At 43.6% G+C, this 26,391-nt stretch overlaps 4 protein-coding genes across 8 annotated transcripts in view; 2 read left to right on the top strand and 2 right to left on the bottom strand.

The window, feature by feature from the left end:
• The window catches only part of TULP3 (TUB like protein 3), a 34,950-nt gene extending 30,502 nt beyond the window's left edge, over positions 1-4,448 (bottom strand). The window contains exon 1 of one of the 3 annotated variants that reach the window (XM_042866622.1): positions 4,234-4,448. In XM_042866622.1, coding sequence (XP_042722556.1) covers positions 4,234-4,274 — 41 coding nt within the window. In that variant the 5' untranslated portion in view covers positions 4,275-4,448. Of the gene's footprint in view, positions 1-4,136; positions 4,165-4,233 lie in introns of those variants that run through there. The other 2 variants (XM_042866625.1, XM_042866624.1) reach the window with 2 other exon arrangements.
• A 37-nt stretch (positions 4,449-4,485) lies between these two features.
• On the bottom strand, positions 4,486-9,132 carry RHNO1 (RAD9-HUS1-RAD1 interacting nuclear orphan 1). Of its 3 annotated transcripts, none has more exons than XM_042866628.1 (3): positions 8,876-9,132; positions 7,968-8,188; positions 4,486-5,452 (listed from the first exon to the last, which is right to left on the bottom strand). In XM_042866628.1, the coding sequence occupies exons 2-3, from the start codon at positions 8,085-8,087 to the stop codon at positions 4,823-4,825; spliced, it is 750 nt and encodes a 249-aa protein (XP_042722562.1). In that variant the 5' UTR covers positions 8,088-8,188; positions 8,876-9,132; the 3' UTR covers positions 4,486-4,822. The 3 variants fall into 3 exon arrangements, with proteins under 3 accessions (XP_042722562.1, XP_042722560.1, XP_042722561.1); XM_042866626.1 differs by having other exon boundaries at positions 4,487-5,452; positions 7,920-8,188; XM_042866627.1 differs by having other exon boundaries at positions 4,487-5,452; positions 7,920-8,188; positions 9,048-9,113.
• A 140-nt stretch (positions 9,133-9,272) lies between these two features.
• On the top strand, positions 9,273-19,565 carry FOXM1 (forkhead box M1). The gene is made up of 10 exons (XM_042867879.1): positions 9,273-9,339; positions 11,702-12,295; positions 13,329-13,477; positions 13,679-13,879; positions 14,298-14,426; positions 14,577-14,660; positions 14,993-15,034; positions 15,929-16,007; positions 16,471-16,652; positions 17,780-19,565. The coding sequence occupies exons 2-10, from the start codon at positions 11,749-11,751 to the stop codon at positions 18,827-18,829; spliced, it is 2,463 nt and encodes an 820-aa protein (XP_042723813.1). The 5' UTR covers positions 9,273-9,339; positions 11,702-11,748; the 3' UTR covers positions 18,830-19,565.
• A 5,812-nt stretch (positions 19,566-25,377) lies between these two features.
• LOC122177463 overlaps positions 25,378-26,391 on the top strand; it is a 20,266-nt gene continuing 19,252 nt past the window's right edge. Inside the window, exon 1 of the mRNA XM_042866843.1 lies at positions 25,378-26,052. Coding sequence (XP_042722777.1) covers positions 25,378-26,052 — 675 coding nt within the window. The remainder of the gene's footprint in view (positions 26,053-26,391) is intronic.

Genomic DNA, 26,391 nt, shown 5'->3' with positions numbered 1-26,391 from the left:
ACATCTCAAGTACTGTATTCAGTTTTGGGCCTGTCACTACAAAAAAAAAAAAAAAAAAAAAAAAATTAAAAAAGACATTGAGGCCCTTACAGCATGTCCAGAGAAGGGCAATGAAGTTGATGAGGGGTCTGGAACACAAGTCTTACGAAAAACAGCTGAGGGAACTGGGATTGTTCAGTCTGAAAAAAAAGGAGGCTCAGGGAGGGACCTATAGCTCTCTGCAACTACCTGAAAGGAGGCCGTGGCAAGTTGGAGGGTGGGGGGAGTGGGAGGACCAGCCTCTTCTCCAGCATAATTAGCAATAGGACTAGAGGGAATGGCCTCAAGGTGTCAGCTGAATATTAGGAAAAATTTCTTCTTTGAAAGAGCAGTAAGGCACTGGAACAAACTGCCCAGGGAGGTGGTTGAGTCACTGTCCCCAGAAATGTTTAATAAACATCTAGATGTTGTAGTAACAGATACAGTTTACAGAAGAAATATTGACGGTAGGTTGAACTGGATGATCTTGGAGGTCTGACAACCTTGGAGATTCTCTGATGGTGCAACTGTATCTGTGGAGAAGGGAAGGGCCACTTACCTTGTTTATACTTCAGTAAGACCTTTGACACAGTTTCCCATTACAACCTTTTCTCTAAATCACAGAAAGACAGATTTGATGGGTGGATGGCTTAATAGATGAGAAACTGAATGCAAGATCGTACTCAGAGCATGGTGGTCAATGGATCAGTGTCCAGATGGAAATCAGTAACACCTAGACAGGTTCAACAAAGCCAAGTGCAAGGTCTTGCATCTGGACCAAGGCAACCTCCACTATTGATACAAGCCAGGAGATGAAAGCATTGAGCACAGCTGTGATAAAAAGGACTTGGGGGTACTGATAGATGGCAAGCTGGACATGAGCCAGCAATGTGCAACCCTATCCCAGGCTGCATCCAAAGAAGTATGGTCAGCAGGACAAGGGAGGTGATCCTGCCCCACTACTCTGAGCAGGTGAGACCTTACCTGAAGCACTGCATCCAGATATGAGTCCTCAGTACAAAAGAAACATGAGCCTGTTGCAGTATCTGGAGGGGAGCTGCAAAAATAATCCAAGGGATGGATGTCCCTTGATGTCCCAGTGATGACAAGTTTGAGGGAGCTGGGGCTATTCAGCACACAGAAGGCTCTGGGGAGACCTGATAGAGGCCTTTCAGAAGGGGACAGGCTCTTTAGCAGAGTTTGTGGTCAAAGAACAAGGGGAAACTGTTTCAAACTAAAAGAGCACAGATTTAGAGTGGATATAAAGAGTAAGGTTTTGGTGTTTTTTTCTTTTGTTGTTGTTGTTTTTTTGTTTTTTTTTGTTTTGTTTTTTCTTTTACAATAACGTAATGAAGTACTAGAACAGGTTGCCCAGAGGTGGTGGATGTCCTGTCCCTGGAGACATTCAAGGTCAGGCTGGACAGGGCTCTAAGCAACCCAACTGAACTACAGATGTCCCTGTTCACTGCAGGGGAGCTGGACTAGACGATCTTTAAAGGTGCCTTCTAACTCAAATGATTCTATATTTACCAATGTATCACATTGAGATGGAGTTTTTGGTTAATGCTCAGACTTGAAAGGGATTGTGCAAATAAAATGTTAAGTCAATTCTCTTTTATCTAAGGATAACACCTGCACAATTTTACAATTGTAAATTATCCTGTAGTTTACAAAAATTCTTGTTAATTTCAAGAAGGTCACCTGCATTCAAATAAAAATACCCAAGGACTAATAGGAAATTTAGGATTTCAGTCTTGTCTGGATTACAGATTAGCGATGATAATTATTAGCAGTTAACTGCTTCTTCCTAAAAAAACTATAGTTTACATGCATATATATAAAACAGTCAAGCCCAACACTCCTGATAGCCTATACTAAGGTCTTCCAAATATGGAATGGTTCAAGGTGTTGCACTTGCATCAGTGCAATCCTTGACATATGGCATGCATAGACTGGGCGAAGTCATTGAGAGCAGCTCAGCTGAGCAGGACCTGGGGGTCCTTGTGGACCAAAAGCTGGACACGAACCAACAGCATGCCCTTGCAGCCCAGAAAGCCAACAGTATCTTAAGCTGCATCAACAGAGGGGTGGCCAGCAGGACAAGGGAGATGACTGCTCCCCTCTAGTCTGCCTTTGTGAGGCATCCAAATCTCAGACCCCCAGCACAATAAAGATGCAGAGATCTTGGAGGAGGTTCAGAAGAGAGCCATAAAGATTGGCAGAAGGCTGGAGCACTCACCTATGAAGAAAAATTGAGAATCTGGGCTTGCTTAGCTCGAAGAAGAGAAGGCTCTGGGGACATCTCATTATGACCCTCCAGTACTTGAAAGGAGCTTATGAACAGGAGGGGGAAATAACAAACAACTTTTTACATGGTCTGATAGTGATAAGACAAGCTTTAAACTAAAAGAGGGGAAAATTAGGTTAGATGCTAGGCAGAAATTCTTTACTCAGGATGGTGAGGCACTGGAACAGGTTGCCCAGGAAGCTGTGGATACCCCAATTCCCAAGACATTGCCCAGGTTGGATTGGACCCCGGGCAACCTAATTTAGCTGTCAGCAACTCTGCATGTAGCAGGAGGGTTGGAACTAAACAATCTTTAAAGTCCCTTCCAACTTAAGCCATTCTACGATATGATTTTGTGATAAGAGCCAAATTCCCTTCTTTCTTTCCTTTTAAATGCTTACAATGATCTCAGTGTGAATTCATGTGAATGTCTCTACTTTATCCAACACTTTTAGCTTCAGATTTCCCCAAATTAAAAAGAAATGCATAGTACTTACCAAAACAATGAAATAATACAATCAACATTATTTTTATAAAGCACTGAGACGCATCATATCTAGATGAAAGTCAATCAGACTTCAAAATGAACTCTAGCTACTACTTTAATTACAGTCTTCTTAAATGAAAGACAGCATTGGTGGGGAAGTAGTAAGTTAACACAACACCATAGTATTAATATATATTTAGAAGGGGCCTAACCCAAAATCTCACATACCTATCCATCAAATAAAATTATTTATGTCTCAACATATCTTACATATTGCTGAATAGCAAGGGTATTTCATTTCAGGAAGAAAAAACAAAAATACTGACTAACTGGTTCCTTAGACTCAACAAAAGGTCTTAAATATCTACTTAGAAACTATGTACATTTATTTAGGTGTTTGTATTCTAGTATTCTTACATTAATCACTGCAACTAAGAAAGTTAAGGAAATTGTTTAATAAACTGGGGTTATGGGAGAAGCAGCTAGCAGATGAAATTGCATTACTCTTCAGCTTTTTCTGTGAAACATCCATGAAAGTATACAAAACAAGTTCCATAGCAGAAAGAAATTGTATTATCACAATTGTTAACAGAAAAGCAGAATCTTCTCCTGTAGTTTCAATTCTGTCAAAATTTAAAGTCTAATATCTATGCCAGAAAATTTTGGGGTATGTAGCCATTATTTTTTTGTTCACTTATTTCAGAACAGAACTTGCTTTAGATTTCTTCTTTATGCTGACTTTGGTGTTTCACAGCATATTTGGCTGACCCAAGAGATCACAGGATGCCACCAAATTCTAATGCCTTTTTTCACTCTCCAACTAAAAAATACCAAGTCTATTCCATCAACAAATATGGGTTTTGTCCTACGTGGGCTTTACCATAACTCAACCACTACACATTCCTTTGTTTCTCTCTTTACTGGCTTTTACATCGTGTATCCAAACATCAGAGGCACAAAATAGTTCTTTTTCTGCATTTTCACAATCACTTCCCTAATCACGTTGTCAAAGTCTCTTTTCACTGCATCCTCACATTGGAATTTTCAGTAATTTGGGGTTCCAGCTAATCTCCTTCCAAAAATCTCTCTTCCAAACTTAACATGCTTTTCCCATTACGTCAGTTAAGCTCCCTTTAGCTGTTCCTTTTTTTTTTTTTTTCCCCCCACTCAGATGCCTAAGAGCTTGCTAGCGCTTTCACATCTCAAAAACTCAACTACGATCAGAAGCGCAAGAAAAAAAAAACGTTCACAGTGGTTTCTCTCCCGGAGACGCTGCCTCAACCAAAGCCGCGCCCGCCCGCAAGAAGCTGGAAGCGGGGAAGCAGCGCACCGCATCGCACCTACCGCATCGGGCCGACCCCACCGAGACGCAGGGGCAACCTGGGACGGGACTCGTCGCAGACCGCTTCGCGCCCGCTTTGCCGCGCTGGGCCCCACTCACCTGCCCCCACTGAGCCCGCATCGGCTCCGCGCGCCTTCCATCCTCAGCCCCTCCTTTACTGTAGGACCTCGGCCGACGCACCCTGCCTCGGCCTCACCGCTACCCTCGGCGACGGAACTCGTAACTTAAGCCCTGCGCCATTGGCCGAAGGCACAGCACACTGCCCCACGACTGGCGGCTGCGCTCCCTCAGCTGGCAAGAACTCGAACCGCACATGCGCACAAGAGGCAGCCAGGTCAGCGCCGAGCCCCGCCTCCTCCCCCCTTCCCCCCAAGCCCGCCAGTTGTCCTGGTGGCGCAGGGCGCTAAAGTCTGGATCGCGGGAGGTGTGTGGGTGGGAAGACGCGTTGCACTTACTTCCCTTCCCCCACCCTCTGCAAGGAAGATGAGTCCGGAAAAAAAAAAAGTGCCACTCACCCCCTGAGAACAAGGTGCACCCTACGCGTTGCTACGACATAGAATTAGCATGCCCTAGCACGATGTATAGCTTAAGCTATTGCCCCTCTTTATCGTTGAAAAGAGCGTTTTGTATTTAGGCAAGTCCTTGCGCATAAAATTACTGTTTTGCCAATCAGGAGGCACCCTGACTTCTAGAGTTCAAGGTGTGCCTTTACCAGTATGTCAGCAGTACTCAGCTTCCCTCTGTCTCTCAGGTACTTAAGGAGATGAGGCCGATTCCTCCAGGTGACCTTTATTCCATACTCACGCTCAGGAGTATCCATAACTAGTGTTTCTGCCAATTGCTCCCTCCCACAGTGGTTGACGCTGGACACCAACTCAGCATGACTACTGATTTGTGGCAGAGCACTGCTGCATGTGCAGTTCCTTAAAGAAGGCAACTGTGGCATCCCCATATCTAGTGGGCTGAAGACTGCTGGCCCTACAGGCTGAGAAATAGGTAATGATGGCGTTTCACTACAGTTCTCAGAACCATTCACCTGGATGTTAGCTTTGGATCCTATCCCTTTCTTGCACTGGATGTGAGAATGCTGTGTGTTCTTTCCTGCATGACTCAGCATATCTGTGGAGCGGACTGAACATACTTCTGAATTCTCAAAAATTAAGGGAGGAAATTTGCAGGCCACAGATCTTCGACAAGCTGTCTCTGCACGAAGCAAACCATAGCTGACATCCCGATTCTGAAGCTTGTGAGAATCACATCGCTTCTTCTGACACGCTCTCAAAACCAATGACTTAGTTGTTTCAGATTGTGGGCACACCTAAAAACACAATAAGAAAAAAACAATATTTTTTCCAGACAGAGGAACACCAACCTTATTCTCCTCTCCCACCCATCCCATCTTTCTTCAGCATGGGAATTAAATGGGTAAAGCTAGCTTGCAGCAAAGCAAACTAGTTGTTAGCCAAGCTGGTAAGCAGGAAACACCTCTGAACCTCAAAGTTACATTCTATCCCTGAGAAGTGAGTGGGGTGCAAGTGAACTATCCCTGGGTAACTTAAACTTAAAAAGAAAAGCACACAAGACTTTAAATCAGAAGCTTAAGTTGTCCAACAGGCATTAATGCCTTCAACACCTGCTGACTTAAAACATTTCAGAGCTGGATCCTATTTCTTAGCATAGCAGAATAAATGGACTACACTGCAGCCCAAGTATTTCTGAGCAACTACAGCTACAATTGGGAGTAATATAATGTTAATTAGGCCTTCAAAATATCCCCCTGAAACACGTTTTCTTTAGAGACACTACAACACAAAGATTAACAGATGACCACAAAGTCAGTTCTACTAAAATCAGCTTTCTGTAGAAGACTATCAATGAAATACAGATTATTGAGCTTTGAAAGACTTTGTGCACTTACTCAAGACTTGCAAATCCTTCTTTTACAGTAGTCCTTATCTTCTAGAGTCTCAAAAGTCACATTCAATTTCTTGCAATTTGTTTTTACCTAGAGTATTCCAACCTGGACATGGTTATGACAACCACAAACCCCTTTTAGCCTTCTCAAGTTTCTATACAGTCCCTCAAAAACTAAGTACAAGCTAATAATGGGTAGTGATTGTGTGCTGTACATCTGAACTGCTTGAACCAAAGCCATTCTTTAGGGAATCATGGCTCTAGTTTCTTAATAATTGTATCCTGGTACAAACTTAAAATAACGTAAGTGAACAATTGATTTGGACTTCCTCGCTTCAGAGAACACACCATATAGGCTTTACCAGGAGCCTAGCAGTCAAGAGGATCTGAAAGAGCAGAAATTCAGTTGCCAGCGAAACAAGTGATATCCATCCGTAGGGGACGGTTCAGGGAATTATAAAAACTACCAATATTTTCCAATATCTAATAGCTTCAGTGCTGTTGACTTCAAAGAAAACACTGGATATTTAGAACACAGAACAATATGGTTATTTTAAGCTCTTCCAAACAAAAAGCATACATCTTGACAGCAATTATTTCATGCAGTGTTTTAAAAGCCATAGTACTAACCTACCTATATAAACATTACAGGGTAAAATAATAATTAAAAAAAAAAACAACACATAGAATCATTTGAGTGGGAAGGGATACTTAAAGGTCATCTAGTTTAGCATTAAACGTGGAGGTTGGTGGCCCTGCATGTGGCAGGGGGGTTGGAGATTCATGATCCTTGAGATCCCTTCCAACCCTGGCCATTCTGTGATTCTGTGATAGTGCAATTCCCCTGCAGAGAACAAGAGCTACATCAGGTTGCTCAGAGGCCTAAACAGCCTGGCCTTTAATGTCTACAGAGACAAGTTATTCACTACCTCCGCATAACTTGTTCCAGTGCTTCACTACCCTTATTCCTTATATACAGTTTAAATTTCCTCTTTTTTCATTTGAAGCCATTTACCCTTGTCTTATCATAAAAGGCGCTGCTAGAGAAGCTGTCCCCTTTTATCTTAAAGGCTAAAGGAATGTTTCATATTGATTTGAAACCACACCTCAAGTCTACTTTATAACAACAGAAACAAAAGGTCAATAAACAAAGCTCTAAGAGCTCTCCTAGATGATAATTACTGTTGTATAGAAATAGTCTGCCTTTGCAGCTCCCGTTTTCTTTATTAAACAAAAAAAAAAAAAAAAAAAAAACAAACAAAAAAAAACCAAACCAAATGCAAACATAAAACTTTGTAATACGGATATAAAATATGGACTCAGGAAACTGAAACCAGTCCCTGGAATATTCTTCAGACTATAAAAGGAGCTTATGAGAGAGAAACTATTCTAAACACACAGAATTAAAAAGACAGCAATTTAAAATAAGTAGTTCTGAAGCAAAGGCCTCTGTTCCCTAAGTTTAGTGGTGTCGTATTTAAACAAAACATGTTTTTAAACAGGTAACTTTTAGATTTCAGCAATTTTGAGCAGCAAAAGATTTCCTCAAAAGAAAATTTATTATGTGCAGGATCTTCAATTGCCATAGAAAGCAAGCTACTTCTTCACCAGAATTAATTTTTCAGAAGACAAATAAAAACTGTGGTCTGTACACACTATAGTTTTATGCCTTCAAATACACAGGATTTTATTTTTTGTATTTGAATGTGAAAAAACTCACATGCACTTATTTATGCATTAGACCCTATAACAAATTCAGGTCCATGCTGTTGACTTTCCTTATAAGGACACAAAACTCTCTGTTGCGATGTGGGAGAAAATTAAAAAACCTGTTTTTGCAAGACACAGAGAAATTGATAACATATACCAACCCAGGCAGTAGAGGTGTTCTGGTCTACAGGCTTTGTAGAAACACGTACTGGATTTTCAGCCACATACAGCGGAGTTTCACAGCAATGGATGGGTCCCTCCCATGGCCTCTCAAGGAATACCAGCTCTGCCTTTCTAGTTTTGCGGGTACACTTCTTTTTTGGAGGCATCAGACAGTATTACAAAATGAATTTGAAACCTCATGATGCTTGCTAGAACCAACTGGAGGAGGAGGAAAGCACTCTGAGAAGATGGTCAAGCACCCTCAAATCTGTTGAAGATAAACAGAAATGGACTTCAACAATTATTTGGAAACCTCAAATAAAGTTTTTGAGCAAAACACAAATACAGTAACATTGCATACACACCTCTATATAGACTGTTACTTACCAGTAGTTTTTACATCTTTTAATCAAATTTAGCACATACATAGTAGAATGAGTAGTTAAGTGCTCTAAAGCTTCAAGAAGGCATAGCCAAATACATTGTGGTATACAACCATACAAACAAGGTAGAAGTGTCTAAGCAGCAAAAGGAGTCCTGAAGTAGCGTTTTGAACAAGGCATAACATTGCAGAAGATATTATTTCCTTATGAAAATGCATACTTTAAATACACAAGCCATAAAAAAAAAAACTCATAGGAATTTTTTCCATAAAAACACTCCAGAAATCATTTGAAAGTCATCCATATTTGATAAGACCTGAGCAAAATACAAAAATATAGAACCAGCTATGTTCAAAACTGAATTCAAAACTTCAGATTGTTTTTTCCATTTAGAAGCAGATTGACACAGGTGAGCAATTTCAAAGAAAATACCTTGCAATAAGTACATTTTCTCGTTAAAGATATAAAGCTACATAACATCTTAACTGCTTACTACACATTATCAAAACAACTTAACAGCCCCTTTAGGAGATCCCATAAGGTTTTGAGATACAGCCTTAATGTTCACAAACCAGTGAAGTTCAGATGCTCTTTTCTGGAGATCTCTGAGACGGCCGCTGAAGCTTCTCTTTCCTTCCACGAACGCAGCGAACACAAACGCACACACTAAGAACCAAACTTGGCAGTAAAGCTAAAGTCTCAGAGGCTCAGGCCAGATAACTTCTACTGAAACAGATGACCCACCAACAAACTTAATAACGACCTCCTCCACCAGACCACCCAAACCAGGCTCTTCACAGGCGGCCAGGCAGATCCCTATGCTACTTAGCAACCACCCATTGGTCCACCTCGCTTCGCCCCGCCTACCGCTGCGTTTCACTGGTCCGGGCCGGCACGTGATACCAAGGAACCGCCAGGCGCCAAATTCAAACAGGGAAACGATCGCTACTGGGGGCGGATGGGGAGGACGGTGACCGCGACCGGAAGTCCTGAAGCTAACTTTGCCTTGCGCGTCTCCTGCTCGGCTGGGGAGGGGGTGAGTTGTGATCAAGGCTCAGCGTTCATTCCTTGTCGTGCTGTGATCTCCCGTTGCTTGGGCGTTCCCCGTGAGGAGCTGGGTTGCCTAGTGAGATCTCCTTTGAGAGTTCGGAGGCAAATGCCTAGATGGAGGGATCCTGGGAGAGCGGGCGGGATTCACTGGCGAGGGCGTCGGGGTTGGCAGCACCCGGCAATCCAGGAGGTCAGGGTTGAGGTTTGGAGTGGGTGATGTAGGCTTGAGGGGGTACTTGCTTAGCTCTTCAGTATCCTGGTTTTTGCTTCGTTCTCATAGCTCAATGGAGTTGTGTGCTTCTGGTGTTACTCCCCGCTGCTGAAAACAGCGTTTGGCCTGTTTAGGAAATTATTTGTTCCTCTAGGAAGTGCGGTTTCCTGGGGGCTGGCTGATAGTTATGCCTCCGTTGTTGTCTTAAGGAGACCTTTCTGTAAGTGAGCAGAGAACCTTGCAAAAGGCTCTGCGTGTGCCTGAATGCTACAGCCTGCGTGTATGTTTCTGTTTCTGGCCTTCAGCTGCTGTGCAGCCTCTGAACCCACTTATTCCTTCTCACAGAGCAGTTCATCTGATGGACGTTTTCCATTTTGTGTCTTTGCAGGTGTTTCTTACTGCGAGTTTTTTTTTTTTTTTTTTTTTTTTTTTTGTAAAGCCAGTCAAAACTACTAATGTAAAATGCCTTTTTCATTGTTCGTTTTTGTTCTGCCCACCTTCCCCAATGATAACAATAAGTGCAACTTTTTTTTCTTTTCTCCAGTGGCTTGCTGCAAGAGGCAATGTCTCTACATCTAATTCTTAAATGACATTATATTTATAAGTATTGTTCTCAGAAGATGTTCTCAGCTTTTTACCCTGAAAGCAGTACCTTCCACTATATAATCTAAATTATCTGTCACGCAAAAATTTGAAATTTAAATTGTTTACTGCTCTATCATGAATCTATCTAGTGCTACTCAGATCTACAGAAGTGACTAAAGCACTTACTTTGCCTTTATTTTGAAGTGCCTATCTTCTGTGTTAGAAGTATTGTATACTTCTAATGATCAGGGCAATTTCTGCTTCCCGCATCTTTTGCCAGCTCTTAAATCCATGTATTTTTTTTTTAGGTTGTGATCTGTTGCTTACAGCAGAGTGGTATTTCTGTGTTCTGGTTTCTCACCCCTCCAGCTTACTGGCTAGTGTGGCGAAGTCACTTCACAGCTAAGTATTAACATCTGTAAAGCAGATACCACAGAATTGTAGAGGCTGGAGGGAACATCTAGAGATCATCGAGTCCAACCTCCCTGCTAAAGTAGGTTCCCTACAGTGGCTCACGCAGGGAAGCATCCAGATGGGTTTTGAATATCCCCAGAGAAGGAGACTCCACAGCCTCTCTGTGCAGCCTGTTCCAATGTGCCATCATTCTCACAGTAGAGAAATTCTTCCTTGTGTTAGCCTGGAACTTCCTATGTTCTGGTTTCTGCCTGTTGCCCCTTGTTCTATTGCTGATAAAAGTTTGTCCCCACTGATTTGACTCCTATACTTCAGATATTTATAAACAGCTGACTAGAATGAGGAAACTATTTCTCTAGGTCTGAGAAATTAGAGGTGGTAGATAAATACAGAGCTAAGGAATAATTGTGAAGAAAAACAAAATGGTATCATAGATCCATGGAATTGTAGGGGTTAGAAGTGACCTCTGAAGATCAAGTCCAACCTCCCTGTTAAAGCAGGTTCCTCATACAGGTAGACATCCAGACAGGTCTTGAATATCTCCAGAGAAGGAGAGTCCACAACAGCTCTGGGAAGCCTGTTCCAGTGCTGCATCACTCTGACAGTAAACAAGTTCTTTCTATTAGCATAGAACTTCCTGTTGTTCCAGTTTCTGCCCATTGACCCTTATTCTATTGTTGCTTGCCACCAAAGAGGCTACCCCCATCAACTTCACCCCTGCACTTTACTTTATAAATATTATAGTTTTTATAACTATTTATAAATAGTTGAGATCCCCTCTCAGCCTTCTCTTCTCTAGACTGAAGAGTTCCAGATCTTTCCCAGCCTTTAGATATACAGATATACGTGCTTTCCTTGTTATTACATACATCATGGATCTCAGCTTCTGATGCAACTATTTACTCTGCAAATATTTCTCATATCATGCTTCCACAAGCTGTTGATAAAAGAGGTAAAGTATATTTTCCTAGTCAATCTTGTTACAAACTTTCATTTTTGTTTTTCTTTCTCTGTTTTCTAGCAGCATGGAAATTGCTGAGAACATGTGTGCTGTGAAAGACCTGCAATGTATTTGCTGACCTCTTTTATCTATTCCTACTGTCTACTGTGCACTTATGTTGTATCTTTTGTTTTGCAGGACTTGTTCCTCTCATTTTCAATGGAGAGTAACTGTTCAGATAAATAATGAGGACCAGCCCTCGCAGGCCCTTAATTCTCAAAAGAAGGAAACTGACCCTTCTACAGAAGGAGGTATCCAGTACTTCAGGTAGAGATGAGAACAGTGGTCACGATGAAAAGACACCTAAGCAGGAGCACAGCCAGGAGGACCAAAAGGACAGCCAATGCAGAGACAAAATAGACTGTGGCCTGCAGAAATTTCCAGCGGGAATAAAGATAATGAACCATCCTACCATGCCCAACACACAAGTGGTGGCCATCCCTACAAATGCAGATATCCAAAGCATCATAGAGGCCCTGACAGCAAAAGGAAAAGAGTGTGGCAACAATGGGCCCAATAAGTTCATTCTCATTAGCAGTGGGGGAACTTCTCGTTCAGCAGGTTTGATACTATCACAGCACCTTCCCTCAGTGGAGAAACCTGGCACAGTGACTAGGTCTTCGAATAGTCAAGTAAGAGAGAAGAATATTTCACAGACACCTGAAATTGCAGGTGGATCAATGGACTGGCATTCAGGAATTGATTCTTCATTTGCACAGAAACCGGAAAACAGTATGTAACCCTTACCCTTTTCTCCTTCTGAAAGATAAAGGGATGCAAACTGGGACAATGAGCATAGTACTTGGATCTCACTATGCAGCAGTGAAAGTTATTCAATTAACTACAAAATAGCTGTGCATGTGTAATGGAATCTGAGGGATCTTGATGGATATACTTTGAAAGAAACAGTCCTGGCATTTGAAAACAAAACAAAACAAAACAAAAAAGCAAAATTTCTGTACTGGATAAAAATTCTAGTCTAGAAGAACAAAACATGAGGCAAAGGACTCATGAATGGAGTGCCTTAGGCAGTGACAAAAGGGGGCCTAGACCTTTGAAAGAGAAATGATTCAGACCCTTTTATAATTGGGTAGCAAGTGTTTCCTTCTTGGCTGTCTCTTGAAGCTGGTGGGCAAATGTTCGAAATTGGATTGATTTTACTTTGACTTGCTTCTCAGATCATATTTGTATTTGGAATTTAAAACAGCTATATAGATTTGGGCTACAGCAAATCTTATCCCACAGGCTACTGCTATCTGAGAGGAACCAATAGATAGCTCCAGTAACTGTATTACTGAAAACAACCCCACCATAAAAAAAAAAAAAAAAAAAAAAAATTAGTTTTCTACTGTTGATGTTCAAAACCATGGAGAATTTTTGACTGCTACTTGGGTTATGTGCCAGGTTGGAGTTTATGCCACTTTCCTTGACTTTTGTTTACTTAATTAATCCTTTAGCTAAAAATGCTTGAATTCTCAAAGTGCTGGAGTCAACTTTCCTGTTTTGGTTGAGAACAATCATTTGGTTTGAATGTTATGATTTGTTTGTTTTAGTTTTTGTTTTGTTTTTAATGGTACAGCTTTTTTCAGGAACTCAAGGTATATGAACGAGAAGCTTTAGCTTTGCAATACCATCTTATTCCTATCCTGATTCAGGGATACCCTTTCAAAAAGTATCTGTTATTACTTTCCTTTTGGCACTTGAGATGAAGGAAGAGAAGAGACACTTGTAAATAAGCAGAGCTTTGGGCTTGTTTTCCCAACAGGCAGTGGTGAGACAACGAGCTCTGTGCTGGATAATAGTCTCACTAACATCCAGTGGCTGGGGAAGATGAGAACTGATGGACTAACTCCCTGTTCTGTGAAGCAAGGCACGGAGAAAGAGAACCAGATGCCACTACGGGGAAGAATCAAGGTAAGTAGGAGAGGACAACAGTATACGCTAAAACTTTTGATGAGGATGCAATCCATCTGTATTAGAAGACTTGCAAGAACTAGACGTGACAATCTCTAAATAATCTGAGCACTCCCTTTACCAATTTAAATAGCAGTACATGGAATATCCAGCCCTTGTCAACTATTCAAGCACTCATACATTGTTTCTTCTGTCTCTCAGACTGAGAATTCTGCTGCTGTTGCCATTCCCTCCTCCTCATGGCAGGATTCAGTATCAGAACGACCTCCATACTCCTACATGGCCATGATCCAGTTTGCCATCAACAGCACTGAGAGGAAGCGTATGACTCTGAAAGACATCTATACCTGGATTGAGGATCATTTCCCATATTTTAAGCATGTGGCTAAGCCAGGTTGGAAGGTAACAAGCAGGCCCTCAATTTCCAGTTGGCCACCAGGTGAAACCTGTGAAAGCATTCCAGCTGAAAATGAAAAGTTGTTTCCCAGCCTGCAGAGCAAGATTGAAATTAATTTAAAACCCCACCCCAAATATCCTCTCCTTTCAAATGTTCCACATTTGAATTTTTTAATTCTTTTTCTCGTTCCATTTAGGCAAAGTGGTGGGATATTTGATCACTGAAGTAAGAAGGAGGATCTTGTGTATAAAGAGAATAAGAGACTTAATGGTAGAGTTGGCTGGGTTTGCACTGAATAATAACGTCCACTTTTGAGCTTTAGAATGGAATCTTCCTGCTAGACAGTCACGTTTGAGATAGACCTTTCTGTGCTGATAACAAAAATGCTGTTTTTAAACTTCTTCCTTGTTCCTTTCTCCACAGAATTCTATTCGGCATAACCTGTCCCTACATGATATGTTTGTCCGTGAGACATCTGCTAATGGTAAAATCTCATTCTGGACTATTCACCCTGATGCCAACCGTTGCCTAACATTGGACCAAGTGTTTAAGGTGAATGCTTCATGCAAAGAAACTGGGACAGCTATCCAGTCCCTAATTGCCACACTAAACAGATGCACTTTAATTTGAAAGGAAAGTTAATATTCAGTGGCATCAGCCTCTATGTAGAAGCTAAATTCAGTTGCTTCTCCTGAAAAATAGATGATCTCTGTATTTGGAGGAAAAAAGAAAAGGGTGCTGTGGCTTTTGCTGCTGGAGCTTCTTTGGGATGCATTCATTCTTCAGGTATCACGCCAAATGTATTAGCTTGTTCGACCTGTTTCCATAGGACTGTGGCAAAGTTCTAATGAGAAGCTTTCCACTGACTTAGACCAGCATTTCCTCTGTTGTTTGACTAGACACTCACAAGATAGAATTGTTCTGTCCCAGCTGGATTTCCCTATCTAGGAAATTTTTCAGATTTTTTTAAAGATGTTTTTAGTCTCTTCTATGTTTTGTGCAATGGGAGGGCAGATTCATTCTCTGGTTTGCTCAGATTATGCTAGATTAATTTGTCCCTTTTTATTGTTGGTAATTTCCTCTTATTTTTCTCCTTCTCACTGCCTTGCTGCCACTAGCCGCTGGACTTGGGGTCAACATCGTCTGAGCACTCTGAATCAGTAAGACTCTGGCCTGGGCCTTGGACTTCTAATTTCCTCTTGCTAGAAAAAGATAAGAGATGTGGGGAGGGGGACAGAATCACTGCTGCACATGATTGTAGAGCTCTGTGTACACCCATTTTTGGGGAATGGAGTCAAGCTAATTACCTTCAAGTTATATGTCCTGTCTACAGCTGGCAAGAGCTGTACAGTTTTGAGCAACTAGAAGTCTACTGCTAAAATAGGCTGCAGTGGGCAGCTTTCTGAGACTTCAGAGAGAGCTGAGACAGTGGGTTTCAGGTACAACCTCCACCTCTGAGGAAGCAGTCCCAGCCTGTTCTGAGTCTCAGAATCAAGAAGAATAGGATCTCTCTGTACTCCTTTTTAACTTCTGGAAACCAGCTGTACTGTGAAGGATAAACCTGTTTGCTGTCTCTTGAACTCAGCAGTTTTAACAGTGATGGATTTTCAATGAATTAATCAGACACTATTTGTCACCACTACAGCCCTGGGCTTCATTCCTTCTGCTTAGACCATTGGCTCCTCCTGTGCCTTTGCTTGATTTTCAGGTCTATGGTTTGTATAGAGATCAAATACACAAATAAATGTATGCTAATCACATTTCTGCATTGAGGACACCCAAACAAGGTCAGCTCTACTGCAGACTGTTGTTGGAGCAGCTCTGTTGTACCATTTCTGTTTCTGTGTGAATTTTTAGTAGTTAGCCATGAGATGGCATAGCTGTAAAACAGCAAGTATCACAGAGATAACACCCAGCACTCATGCTGGCTCTACGACTGCTGTTTCTATTAGCTCAGTACAGGCTTCTGATTTGCAGTTCTGAACAAGGCAGCAGAACAAAGATGAATTCTTTTATTCTTCTCTCTTCTCTTTCTTATTTCACAATGTTTACAGCAGCAAAAGCAACATGTTTCAGATCCCCAGAAGAACATGGGAAGCAACAATAGCAGCAAAACTGAATCCCAAAATGCACGTGAGTGTTTACTTCAGGCTAGACTAAAAAGAATAATTCCCATAAATTTCAGGTGCTTTCACAGATTGCCATAGGAATAAAAATGTTAATTGTTATCCAGATTTGCCTGCTTAAAGGCTTCCTACAGCTGTTCCCATCCCTCAGCATTGGGGCTAAAAGTAGTGCTGTCCTCTCTGAGAGAGGATGTGATAGAAAGATGGAGGGAACTAGCTGTTCAAACCGAGTGACAACAGAGCTTGCCCCAGTTTGAGGTCTAGGACCTTAAGGAAGGTTATATTTTGCTCTTCATCAAAGCTTCTGGCTTGGGATTTGTATCCTCAAAACTAGCAAAGAAGGCAAATGAAAGTAATTGACCAAATGGTTATCTGGAATTATTTAGAAGCACTTACGGTTAGGTGTCTGGTTCTCCATATGCAGTGAAAGAAGGGTAGGAGGCTAGCAAATCTATTCTTTTCTCTTCCAGGACGAAAGATGAAGCCTTTGCTTCCTCGCATCAACTCCTACCTTGTTCCGATCCAGTTTCCAATGAGTCAGCCTCTCGTCTTGCAGCCTTCTTTGAAGGTTCCTCTATCTACGGTACAGGGAGCATCCCACAACAGCTCAGAGACCTTCCGGAGCAATAAACGTGTGCGCATTGCTCCAAAGGTTGTTTTCTTTGTTTCTGTTTTTTTCCTTCTTTGTAGGGGACTGGTGGAATGAGTGTATGTGTTTTGTATGGTTTGTTTTCTCCATAGCTATTTTCTTCCATGGATTGTGTTTTTCATGTGGTTCTTTTATGCATCTTCACTGGGTCCTCCAAGCATGTGAGCTTCTGGCTAGGTGACAATTCTTGCTTTTCCTTTTCTGTCTGTATTGTGACTATACCTGCTGGTTGAATTGCTGTATAACATACAGCAGTATGTATTAACATAGGTTAATTTAATTCACTAGAGGAGTGGGTACTCTGGATTGAAAAGTCAAGACCATGTTTCTTCCCCACTCAGATGAAAACAAATAGGACTAGAGGAAATGGCTTTCTTCTGCCCCTGAAACACTCAGATACTTTTTTATAGCTCTAAAGAGGAAGCTGTGTTATAAGGCATTGCTTCTGAAAGAGCATCTATTTACAAGTTGAACATCTTAGAGGCTTCTAATAAATGCTTTTTGCTAATTTTGCAGAGTTCCTTGGTGTTCTGAGCTGAAGAAAAAATGTAATCGAACAGATCTTTCTCTTCGTGTCTCAAGGACTGTCTCAGGCACACAAGCATTGTTAGGCTTCTTCTCGTTCCATTCTTTCTAATATTGATCCTGTTTTCCTTTATGCATCTGCTCATTTACATTCTCTCCTCCTATGATTTCTTTTCCCCTGTGCGTTTTTCTTTTGATAATTTTAATATTCTTATTTGATTTTTTTCTTCATTTCTATGAAGTATGCCATCACACTTTTTGTTATTGCATACATAAATAGTGTAAGGAGGATCAAACACAGAAATGTTCACCTGCCTGTCCTCGAAGCTGCTCATAGCAGATATACTCTAAAGGGTGTAACTTCAAGACAAGTAGCTGAAATCCTTCCCATTGTGATATCTCTGTATCAATTTCAAAGGCAGATCAATGTCTAGCTGTTGTTATTGCTGCCTCACTATGAAGATCCTCCTTTTACTTGTCCTGCTGTCCATAGCTGCTGGTCTTTTTTTTTTTTTTATCTTCCACTGTCATTCGCATTATGAGTGGTTAAGATTCTTGTTTACTGACTGCATGTTGCTTGTTTTTGTTGGTTTTTTTTTTTGTAGATGTCGCTCTCTATTGAAGAGTCATCCTCTTTACCCATAGCTGCGGCAAAGGAGGAGAGCCAATTTGATGAAGGATTTTTTTCCCCAACACATTGTCTGAAGGAGAACAACTGTCAGCTTGGTGAGGAATCATCTTCTTTCCCTGAGGCACTCTGCATTAAGGAAGAGGAAAGCTCACAGCTGGGGGACTGGCTGTCCCCTTTTGCTTCAACCATAACTGTAAAGGAAGAGCCAGACTTGTTTGTCCCAGCCTCAGCCATGACAGAGAAGAAATGTTTCACTATACTGAAGTCACCATCTAAGGGTGTTTCTGACACATTAGTTATAAAGAGATGTGAGAGGCGGGAAATGAGCAGATCCAGAAGGAAACAACACCTAGCACTGCCTTGCTCAGAAGAGCCTGTCGTCATCTTTCCAGAGAGCAATGAATTTGATCCTTTCCAGTTAGGGGCAGACCTCCCCTTACTGCAGGAAAACCAGCCTCTAGAGAATGTATCACAGCTGAGATGCCTGCAGGAGGAAGAGGGGCCTTTTAAAACACCAGTCAAAGAGATGTTCAACAAGTTGCCAGTTTCTTCCACTCCCTGCAAAGCAGCGACTACTACCCCCCCACTAGGGGGCCTTGACCCCTGGAAGTCTGCATCGTCAGCCAAGAGAGGTAATGAGCTGGATTTCAGTCCAGTGAGAACCATTCAGCTGCCGATCACAGCCTTCCAGGAGAACCAAGACTTGCTGGCTTTTAACAGCACGCCCCTTAAAAATGCTCTCCCCGAGTCCTCTTGGGAACTGCTCAATACAGAATCCAACGACACAGCGCACGGCCCCCTCACGAGCTCTCCATCTTTTATTCACAAATCTAGTAAGCAGTTGCCCCTTGAACTACCAGCCTCTAGTTTTACTGAAAACCGATCGCTCATGGAGGGCCTGATTTTGGACACCATGAATGACAGTTTGAGCAAAATCCTTTTAGATATCAGCTTTCCTGGTCTTGAGGATGAAAACTTAGGAACAGACATTAGTTGGTCTCAGCTTATACCTGAACTGAAGTAAACTGTCCGGAAGACTGAATTTGGCTTATTTGGATTTTACAGAAAGCACTCCTGAGATCTATTAACGTAATGAAAAGCAGACAGTCTTTTTAGACAATTCCTTCATTCGTGGGAGTACTGACTCCTGCTAAGCTGGGAAACGGGCCGGTTGGCTGCTATGAGCTGCCTGTTTGAGCTGCAATGGACTATTTATGTGCGTCAAGATAGAACCTCTCTAATCTGGTGCTAGAGTGGAGTCCCTGGAGAGGGGTTAGCATCTAGATGGGCCCTGAACAGCCCTGGCTAATCGAGGTATGAGAGGAAACGGGTACACTCCTCAATTATGTCCAGTAGGAAAGACTCTGAGCACTTCTTCCTTCTCTGTCCTTACTTACTTTTACTTTGTTCTCATCTTATTAGCATCTTCTGTGTAGGTTTAATGGCTTTAAGCCCTGTACATGCCTTAAATTACTAGCTCTTTATTACAATGGTAACTTTATTCTTGTAGCATTGTTAGGGGAATATTTGAGTTGGCAAATGATTTAGCTTAGCGTTGTCCATATGTTCCACCTGCCCTGTATTCCTCTAGATGAGAGCCCAAACTACCATTTTCTTTTAATCCAAAGACACATTGGCCTTGAAAGTTGCCAAGGCGGAAATCTGAAGAATCATCTATATGTGACTGAGTGACTACTCAAGCTAAACAGAAAAAAAATGGTTAACTGGATTGCAGCATGAAATCTTGGTTCATTTTTCCTTCTCAGCTCTCCTTCCATTCCCAGGCTGGAATGGAGAAGAGCTGTAACTCTTTGGGTTCCATAGTCCTATTAATCACAGAATCACAGAATTGTAGGGGTTGGAAGGGACCTTCAGAGATCATCAACTCCAACCCCCCTGCCAAAGCAGGTTCCCTACAGCAGGTCGCACAGGTAGGCATCCAGACAGGTCTTGAACATCTCCAGAGAAGGAGACTCCACCACCTCCCTGGGCAGCCTGTTCCAGTGCTCCGTCACCCTCACTGTAAAGAAGTTCTTGCGCATATTTGTGCGGAACTTTCTGTGCTGCAGTTTCCGGCCGTTTTCCCTTGTCCTGTCTCCATTCATTCTGCCCCCCACACCTTAGATATTTATAGACCTGGATCAGGTCCCCTCTCAGTCTTCTTTTCTCAAGGCTGAACAGACCCAGTTCACTCAGCCTTTCTTCATAAGAGAGATGCTCCAGGCCCTTCACCATCTTTGTGGCCCTCCACTGGACTCTTTCCAAGAGATCCCTGTCTTTTTTGTACTGGGGAGCCCAGAACTGGACGCAGTACTCCAGATGAAGCCTTACCAGGGCAGAGTAGAGGGGGAGGATCACCTCCCTCGACCTGCTGGCCACGCTCTTTTTAATGCATCCCAGGATGCCATTGGCCCTCTTGGCCACAAGGGCACACTGCTGGCTCATGGCCAACCTGTCGTCCACCAGGACACCCAGGTCCCTCTCCGCAGAGCTCCCCTCCAGCAGGTCATCCCCCAACCTGTACTGGTGCATGGAATTATTCCTCCCCAGATGCAAGACTCTACACTTGCTTTTGTTAAACCTCATCCGGTTTTTTTTGCCCAGCTCATAAAATGTACGTAGAGGGCTTGGTGGAGTCACAGTTGCAATAAGATGGATTTCTACGGAGTGGTTAAAGCAGCTTTCATTTCAGACATCAGCTGAAAACGTGAAATGGAACCTGTAAAGTGAATACTGGTATTTTCTCTGGCAATTGACCTCTGGGAATGAAAGGTATGTTTCTCCCGTTGCAATAGGGCTACTCTTCCCACTTCTTTAGACCTCATGTCAAGAGAGAAAATGGCCATGGAAAGAGCTAATCCTACTGCTTCCAGACAAATGATGAATCATGCATCTACATACTCAATAAAGTTTTTGCAGGGGCACAGCTGAGTATCATCTTTACTGCAGCCACTTCTAGCAAGGTGCTTTGGCTGGACCAGAGTATGAACAAATGCTTTTGCTTGCCTTGCCATGGGCTTTAGCCTTGGATCTTAGTTCTGGGGAAAGAGACAGGTTGCTGTGGGAGGGGAGAGTATCAATGTGTTGATACTCCCTTGATGATGTGTTTAGTACAAGTCTGCATTTCTAAGAACCACTCCATACAGGGGTGCTGCTTTGTGCAAAAGGGCTGTTGATAAACTAGCTTCAGTAGCAGGGGGCAATCTGGGCAAACTTCAACTTGTGTGTCACTACTTACAAGACATCAGCAGACACACCTTGCCTCAGAATTTTCTCCAAATCTTAGTGATCTTTCTTGGTATGGTGCCAATGACCGTCCCTGAAAGTCTCTTACTGCCTGATGGGGGTAAATTATCCTGAAACTTTCTGTTACCTCAGGCAACAGAATTTCTTAGACTCTCGTTGTCCTACCTGAAGCACTGAGAGTTGGAATGAAATTCCTTTAAGCAGTCATAGAGCTTGAAAAGCTGTAAGAAATTAAAAGGAATAGAGAGGCCAAGCATGTACTTTAGGCTTTTCACCCACTGCTGTATCACAAGAAGCTCCACTAGAGATGCAGAGGGAAAGTGCGTGAAGTTGAATCCTCTGTTTTGGAATTCAGGATATGCCTACTGCATGTGTGATCTCTGGTTTGTCTTACGCAATGATCTGGTACAAAACACGGAGCAAATCCACTTCTGGTGGACTGGAGAACTACAGACTCTGATGCTGTGGGCCAATGTAATAAGTTAGGAGGCATTACTTTTGGAGCAGCTTGTGTGTGTGTGTCTAGGAAATGATGCGCAGTGCAGTTGCTCACCACCTGCTGACTGATGCCCAGCCAGTCACCTGAGTAATGGCAGGTGACTATCACAGCCGAAACCAGGACAATATCCACGCTTATTCCATACCGTTTACATCATGCTTTCCGGTCCTGCACTTGCCAAAGTACCCTGGTTAATCACCACCACCCTTGCTCGGTTCCATCAAGGTTCATCCTTTGTTAATCTGTGTAACTTACTGGAGTAATATTGATACAGCAACCACACTGGTGATGACATACGGTATTATATAGCAATTAACACATGAAGGCCTCTTCAAAAGTAACGCCCCCTACTTTATCTGCCCATAATGTCTAAGGCAGATGTTGGTGGCATGGCAGTAGAGGCTGAACCTTCCTGCTAATATTCCGTTTCATTTTGTTGCTGTGTGACAGATGACAGCTTAGGGGCAGTCTGGCAAAATGGCATCAGACATGCAAGCGCGTGTGAAGCAAAGACGTGGAATTGAATTTCTCCGTGCAGAAGAAATTGCATCCGATGACATTCATCGACGCTTCCTGAGCATTTATAAATAACAGATAGTGGATGTTAGTGCAGTGAAGGGCGGGGCGGTGCATTTCAGCGGTGACGGCAACAGTGGATCACCTCTGCTGGTGCAGATTTTTACACGTGCGGCACTCTCGTTCGTGGCTGGCAAAGATGCATGGCTAATGGTGGTGACTATGTTGAAAAATACTGTTCTGTAGCTCTGTCACACGTTGGGCTCTCCATGTCTGTTGTAGTTTCCATGGAAATAAATAGGAGGCACTACCACTGTGTGTTCTCCCCCCAGAATCAAATCCCCCCGAGATACACATCAGAATTCCCCATCCTACCATGTTACCCACAACATCCACCCCAGTCCTTGAGCAAAGTAGTCCCACGGATAGGCTTGCCCAAAACAGGAATAACTCGGATTATTTTCCCCAGCATGCTCTTTATCATGTGCACTGGGGGAACTTTATCTGTTTCTACAGCACATAGGGGTTCTGATTAGGCAGTGTCAGCTCAATTGGCAGATCCTCTAGTGTTAACTAACAAAGCGGCCTTTGCTAAATGTGTACCTTAACGCTCTCAAAGTGTCCCAGTACCCATTGCTCCCAGAGTAGTCTTTCACAGTCCATTGTATCATTCAGTTTTTTCCATGGGCTGGTGTGATAGGATGTCAACGGTTTACAGGCTGTTTTGGCGCGGTTCCATGAGTAGTGAGGCAGGGGGACCTATGCCGCAGGGAAGGGAAAAGGGAAAAGGGTAGAGAGATGGGCCTAAAAAAAAAGCAGCAGCAACAACCTGAGGAGAAAGACACTCATTTACTAAAGAAGATATCAGAATGCAAGATAGCACACTATAATACAATATAATACAATTGAAGTTAACAAACCAAATAAATTGAGAGAGAGTCCGAAAAGCCAAAGGCCTTACTCTAAGCAAGATGATACAATACGGCTGGGAGCAGAAATGAGCCAGAAGATCAAAAGGGGAGGTCAAGTGACTTAGGGACAGCTTTTGTCTTTCCTTCTGAGCAGAAACAGTAACAGAACAGCAATAGCCCTCGGGGTAAAGAGAAGTTGCTCTCTTCTGGGAGAGAAGTTCTCTTTACACTGCCTCAGTCAGTTCTTTCTTGGGTGCCTTTAGCTGTAAGTCTTGCTTCTCAAGGCCCAGGATAGTGTTTTGGATAGTGGCATGGGGCGTAGGATTTGCTTCTAGCCACCTGGTGGTTACCTCCACCACTGTAAGCATGTGGTGCTTACTGTATCAGATTTGTTGGAAGTGTGATATCCATCAGCTCACCCCGTATTTATATTTCAGCCATTGTTCTACATACCAGAGAGGCTTTATCCACTTGGCTTCCTTGATTGAAGCACATTGTGCATTTGTGGATAACCTGTGCACTAGTGTCCGTGGTCAAGTCTTCCACTCGAACATTTGCATGTTTGAGCCCATTGTATGTTGCATCTTTTGCTAGGTGGCCTGACGTATGGTGGACCGATCAAGCTATAAAAAATTCACCCTTATGTTGCCAGTGGAGATCTTCCTGAACCACTTCAATTTTAATAGCCCGATCCACCTGCTTTATATTTTGATGTTCTTCAGTGGCCCAACTCAGATATAGGAGCAGCTGCATGACACGCCAGGCAGCAACATTGCAAGGCCATTTAAATGGCTTTCGCCTCTGCACATTGTCTTGATTCACTAAATTCACTTGATTCCATTGATTTACTAAATGTATATCTCAGTGCTCTTAAAGTGTCCCTGCATCCACTGCTCTTAGAACAGTCTTTAACAGTCCATTGCGTCATTCAGTTTTTTCCTTGGGCTGGTGTATGCCTTTTTCCACACCGACTGGAGAATGAGATGCTGGAGAGCAGCCCCACTGAATAAGATGTGGGGCTCATCTGGCACACAATGATGAATTCTTCCTTAAAATGTTCTAAATAAAACTTAGGACACAAGAAACAACAGAGGCAGACAAGTAGGAGCACATTAGGAAGGAGCTGGGCAAACCAATTAGTATGATAGCGCTTTATCTCAATAGTCCAAAGAAAATTTTCTTTAGGTCTCATGAGATGCATAATGGAGTTTGAAGTTGGGAGGGATATTTCTGCGCGAATAAATGAAGTAGATTGTTTTGTTTTGTTTTGTTTTAAGTTAATTCAAATAATTAAAAATGAGATAGAAACAACCAGGCAGAGAAAAAGTGCTCCACTGTAATACTGCTTGAAGGAGAATTAGGTAAATTCCCTTGGCTTGTTTTTGACTATGATCCTGCTTTCTCAGGTGTTAACAATGATCCGTGTCCAAATGTAAAATCAGAAGAAAGAAGATCAGCATGGTGGAAGACTGATCCACTGATCAGAAATGACCATTGAGAAAGGAACGTTTGTAAAAGACCAAGAAGGACCTTTGGGACTTAATGGTGACGATGTGCTGTGTATCTGCTGCTGCGAAGAAGAGATGAGCAGTGTTGGCAAAGAATGGAGAGATGATAAAATAGGTATTCAGGAAAACAACTCAGTGTCTCTCCTCTGGATCGCTGTGAGCACGGTGGGCTAGTAAGGAGGGTTGAAGATTCAGAAATAGATGTGTTAGGAGGCTAGCTTAAGAGGTGAAGTTGATTGATGAGATAGGAAAAGAGAAACTGTGTAGTGAACTAGACCAGCTGTCAGATCTAATTCAAACCTGCCCCAAGGCAAGTCTGGCAGGCATGACAGGACAAATGACTGCTACGCAGCTGGGACTGCCTACTTTGCCTGCCGTGCCAGTTAGGTGTGAATGTATATTTTCAGTGCAGCGATGGGTTGGTCATGGAAAGTGCTCTGCAGATGAGGGAAGTCTGGGAAGAGAAGGCAGAAAGGGAGAAGGGATGCACAGAGCGCCCACGGAACAGTGGGAGTCATTTTAAAGTCAACTACCTAGAAGAGTGGTTTGAGAAAAGCCAGACAGGACATCCCATTGGTGTTACGTGAACAGTTTCCTATCTCGGATGCTCTCGAAACAGTTAAACTGTCTCTAAACACGCAATTCAGTGGTGCTGGGGCTGGCTTGTGTTGCAGCCGTTTAGCTACGCGGGGTGAAAGCCGCATTCCTGAAGTAGCTCCGAAGAAGCCTGTGAGTCAGGCCTGGCTGCAAAGGGCTAGACGTGAGGCTGTGCTGGCCTGCGATCACCGCGCTGAAGGGCCGAAGCGTGGCTCTCAAGAGCGCTTGACCCGGCAGCCGAAGGGGACTGCACGGGGGCTGGCAGCTGCTAGATGACCGCCCGGGCTGCGACTGAATGATCTGTAGCCCCGGGGCTTCCGGCGCGGGCGCTGGTTTCTCGTCCGCGTACCCCCACGCCCGGGAAAACAACAGGCAAGCGGCGGCGTTTCTGCGGCTTGTCCGCCGTTTGGAGCCGAGCCGTCCTGAACAGCGATCGCAACTTCTTTTGCCGACCCTCACCGCCGCACTGCTTTCTGGAGGTGGCCGTGTCCCCTCCGCTCCCGACAGCCGAGCCCGCTCGGCTCTGCTCCCGGCTTTTCCCTCGCGGCCGCCTGGAGTTTCCTTCCTCCGCTCCCGATTGTGGGACAGCCCGCCCCTGCGGGCTTTTCTTCCGGCCGCTGCCCCACGATCCCCCCTCCCCTCCCTGAGCGCGCACGTCCCCGAGCCGGAGAGGGCCGATCCCCTCTGGATTTTGCTCACAACCCCGCCTCGGCCTTTCTGTCGCCTCCCCCTTCTGCCCCCGGCCAGTCCCCTCCCTAACCCTCTTCCATCCTCTACATTAGCCGGGAGTGCCCTCCCTCAGTCGCGTTCATTTCATACCAACTTTCATTCCACGCGTTCCTCACTCACTCCTTTCAAACTCCAGGGAAAATCAAAACCCTCGCTTTTCCGATCAAACTCCGGCCCGAACGCTGCCTCCCCCCGCCGCCGCGCAGTCTCGCCGTCCTGCTCGCCGCTCCGCGCTCTTCAGGTAAGTCGGTGGCACTCGGCCGGCGCCGCTTTGTGTGCTCCTGGTTAACTCCGGCCCGGCCGGCCAGGCCCGGCATTGTTCAGCCCGTCTCCACTTCCTGCCTTCCCGGGGACTTCGGGAAAGGAGAGTCCCGAGAATACGCTCTGGAGCCGCCCCGAGGGGAACCACCCCGGCAACTTTCTTTCTTTCTTTCTTTCTTTCTTTCTTTCTTTCTTTCTTTCTTTCTTTCTTTCTTTCTTCCTGCCTTCCTTCCTTTCTTTCTTTCTTTCTTCCTGCCTTCCTGCCTTCCTTTCTTCCTGCCTTCCTTTCTTCCTGCCTTCCTTTCTTTCTTTCTTCCTG

This window comes from Lagopus leucura, unplaced genomic scaffold (genome assembly GCF_019238085.1).
Source record: "Lagopus leucura isolate 7727_CA_CO unplaced genomic scaffold, USGS_WTPT01 Super-Scaffold_100001, whole genome shotgun sequence".
Classification (NCBI taxonomy): Eukaryota; Metazoa; Chordata; class Aves; order Galliformes; family Phasianidae; genus Lagopus; species Lagopus leucura.
This window is presented reverse-complemented; position numbering and strand designations above follow the sequence as displayed.

What these genes read in the sequence shown, in the direction of transcription:
- FOXM1 (XM_042867879.1), top strand. Translation starts at nt 11,749, where the DNA reads ATGAGGACCAGCCCTCGCAGGCCCTTAATTCTCAAAAGAAGGAAACTG. An exon ending in CATTGGACCAAGTGTTTAAG is followed by an intron (nt 14,427 to 14,576) that starts GTGAATGCTTCA and finishes CCTGAAAAATAG; the next exon opens with ATGATCTCTGTATTTGGAGG. An exon ending in CGTCTGAGCACTCTGAATCA is followed by an intron (nt 15,035 to 15,928) that starts GTAAGACTCTGG and finishes CAATGTTTACAG; the next exon opens with CAGCAAAAGCAACATGTTTC.
- RHNO1 (XM_042866626.1), bottom strand. Translation starts at nt 8,087, where the DNA reads ATGCCTCCAAAAAAGAAGTGTACCCGCAAAACTAGAAAGGCAGAGCTG. An exon ending in AGAACACCTCTACTGCCTGG is followed by an intron (nt 5,453 to 7,919) that starts GTTGGTATATGT and finishes TTGTGTTTTTAG; the next exon opens with GTGTGCCCACAATCTGAAAC.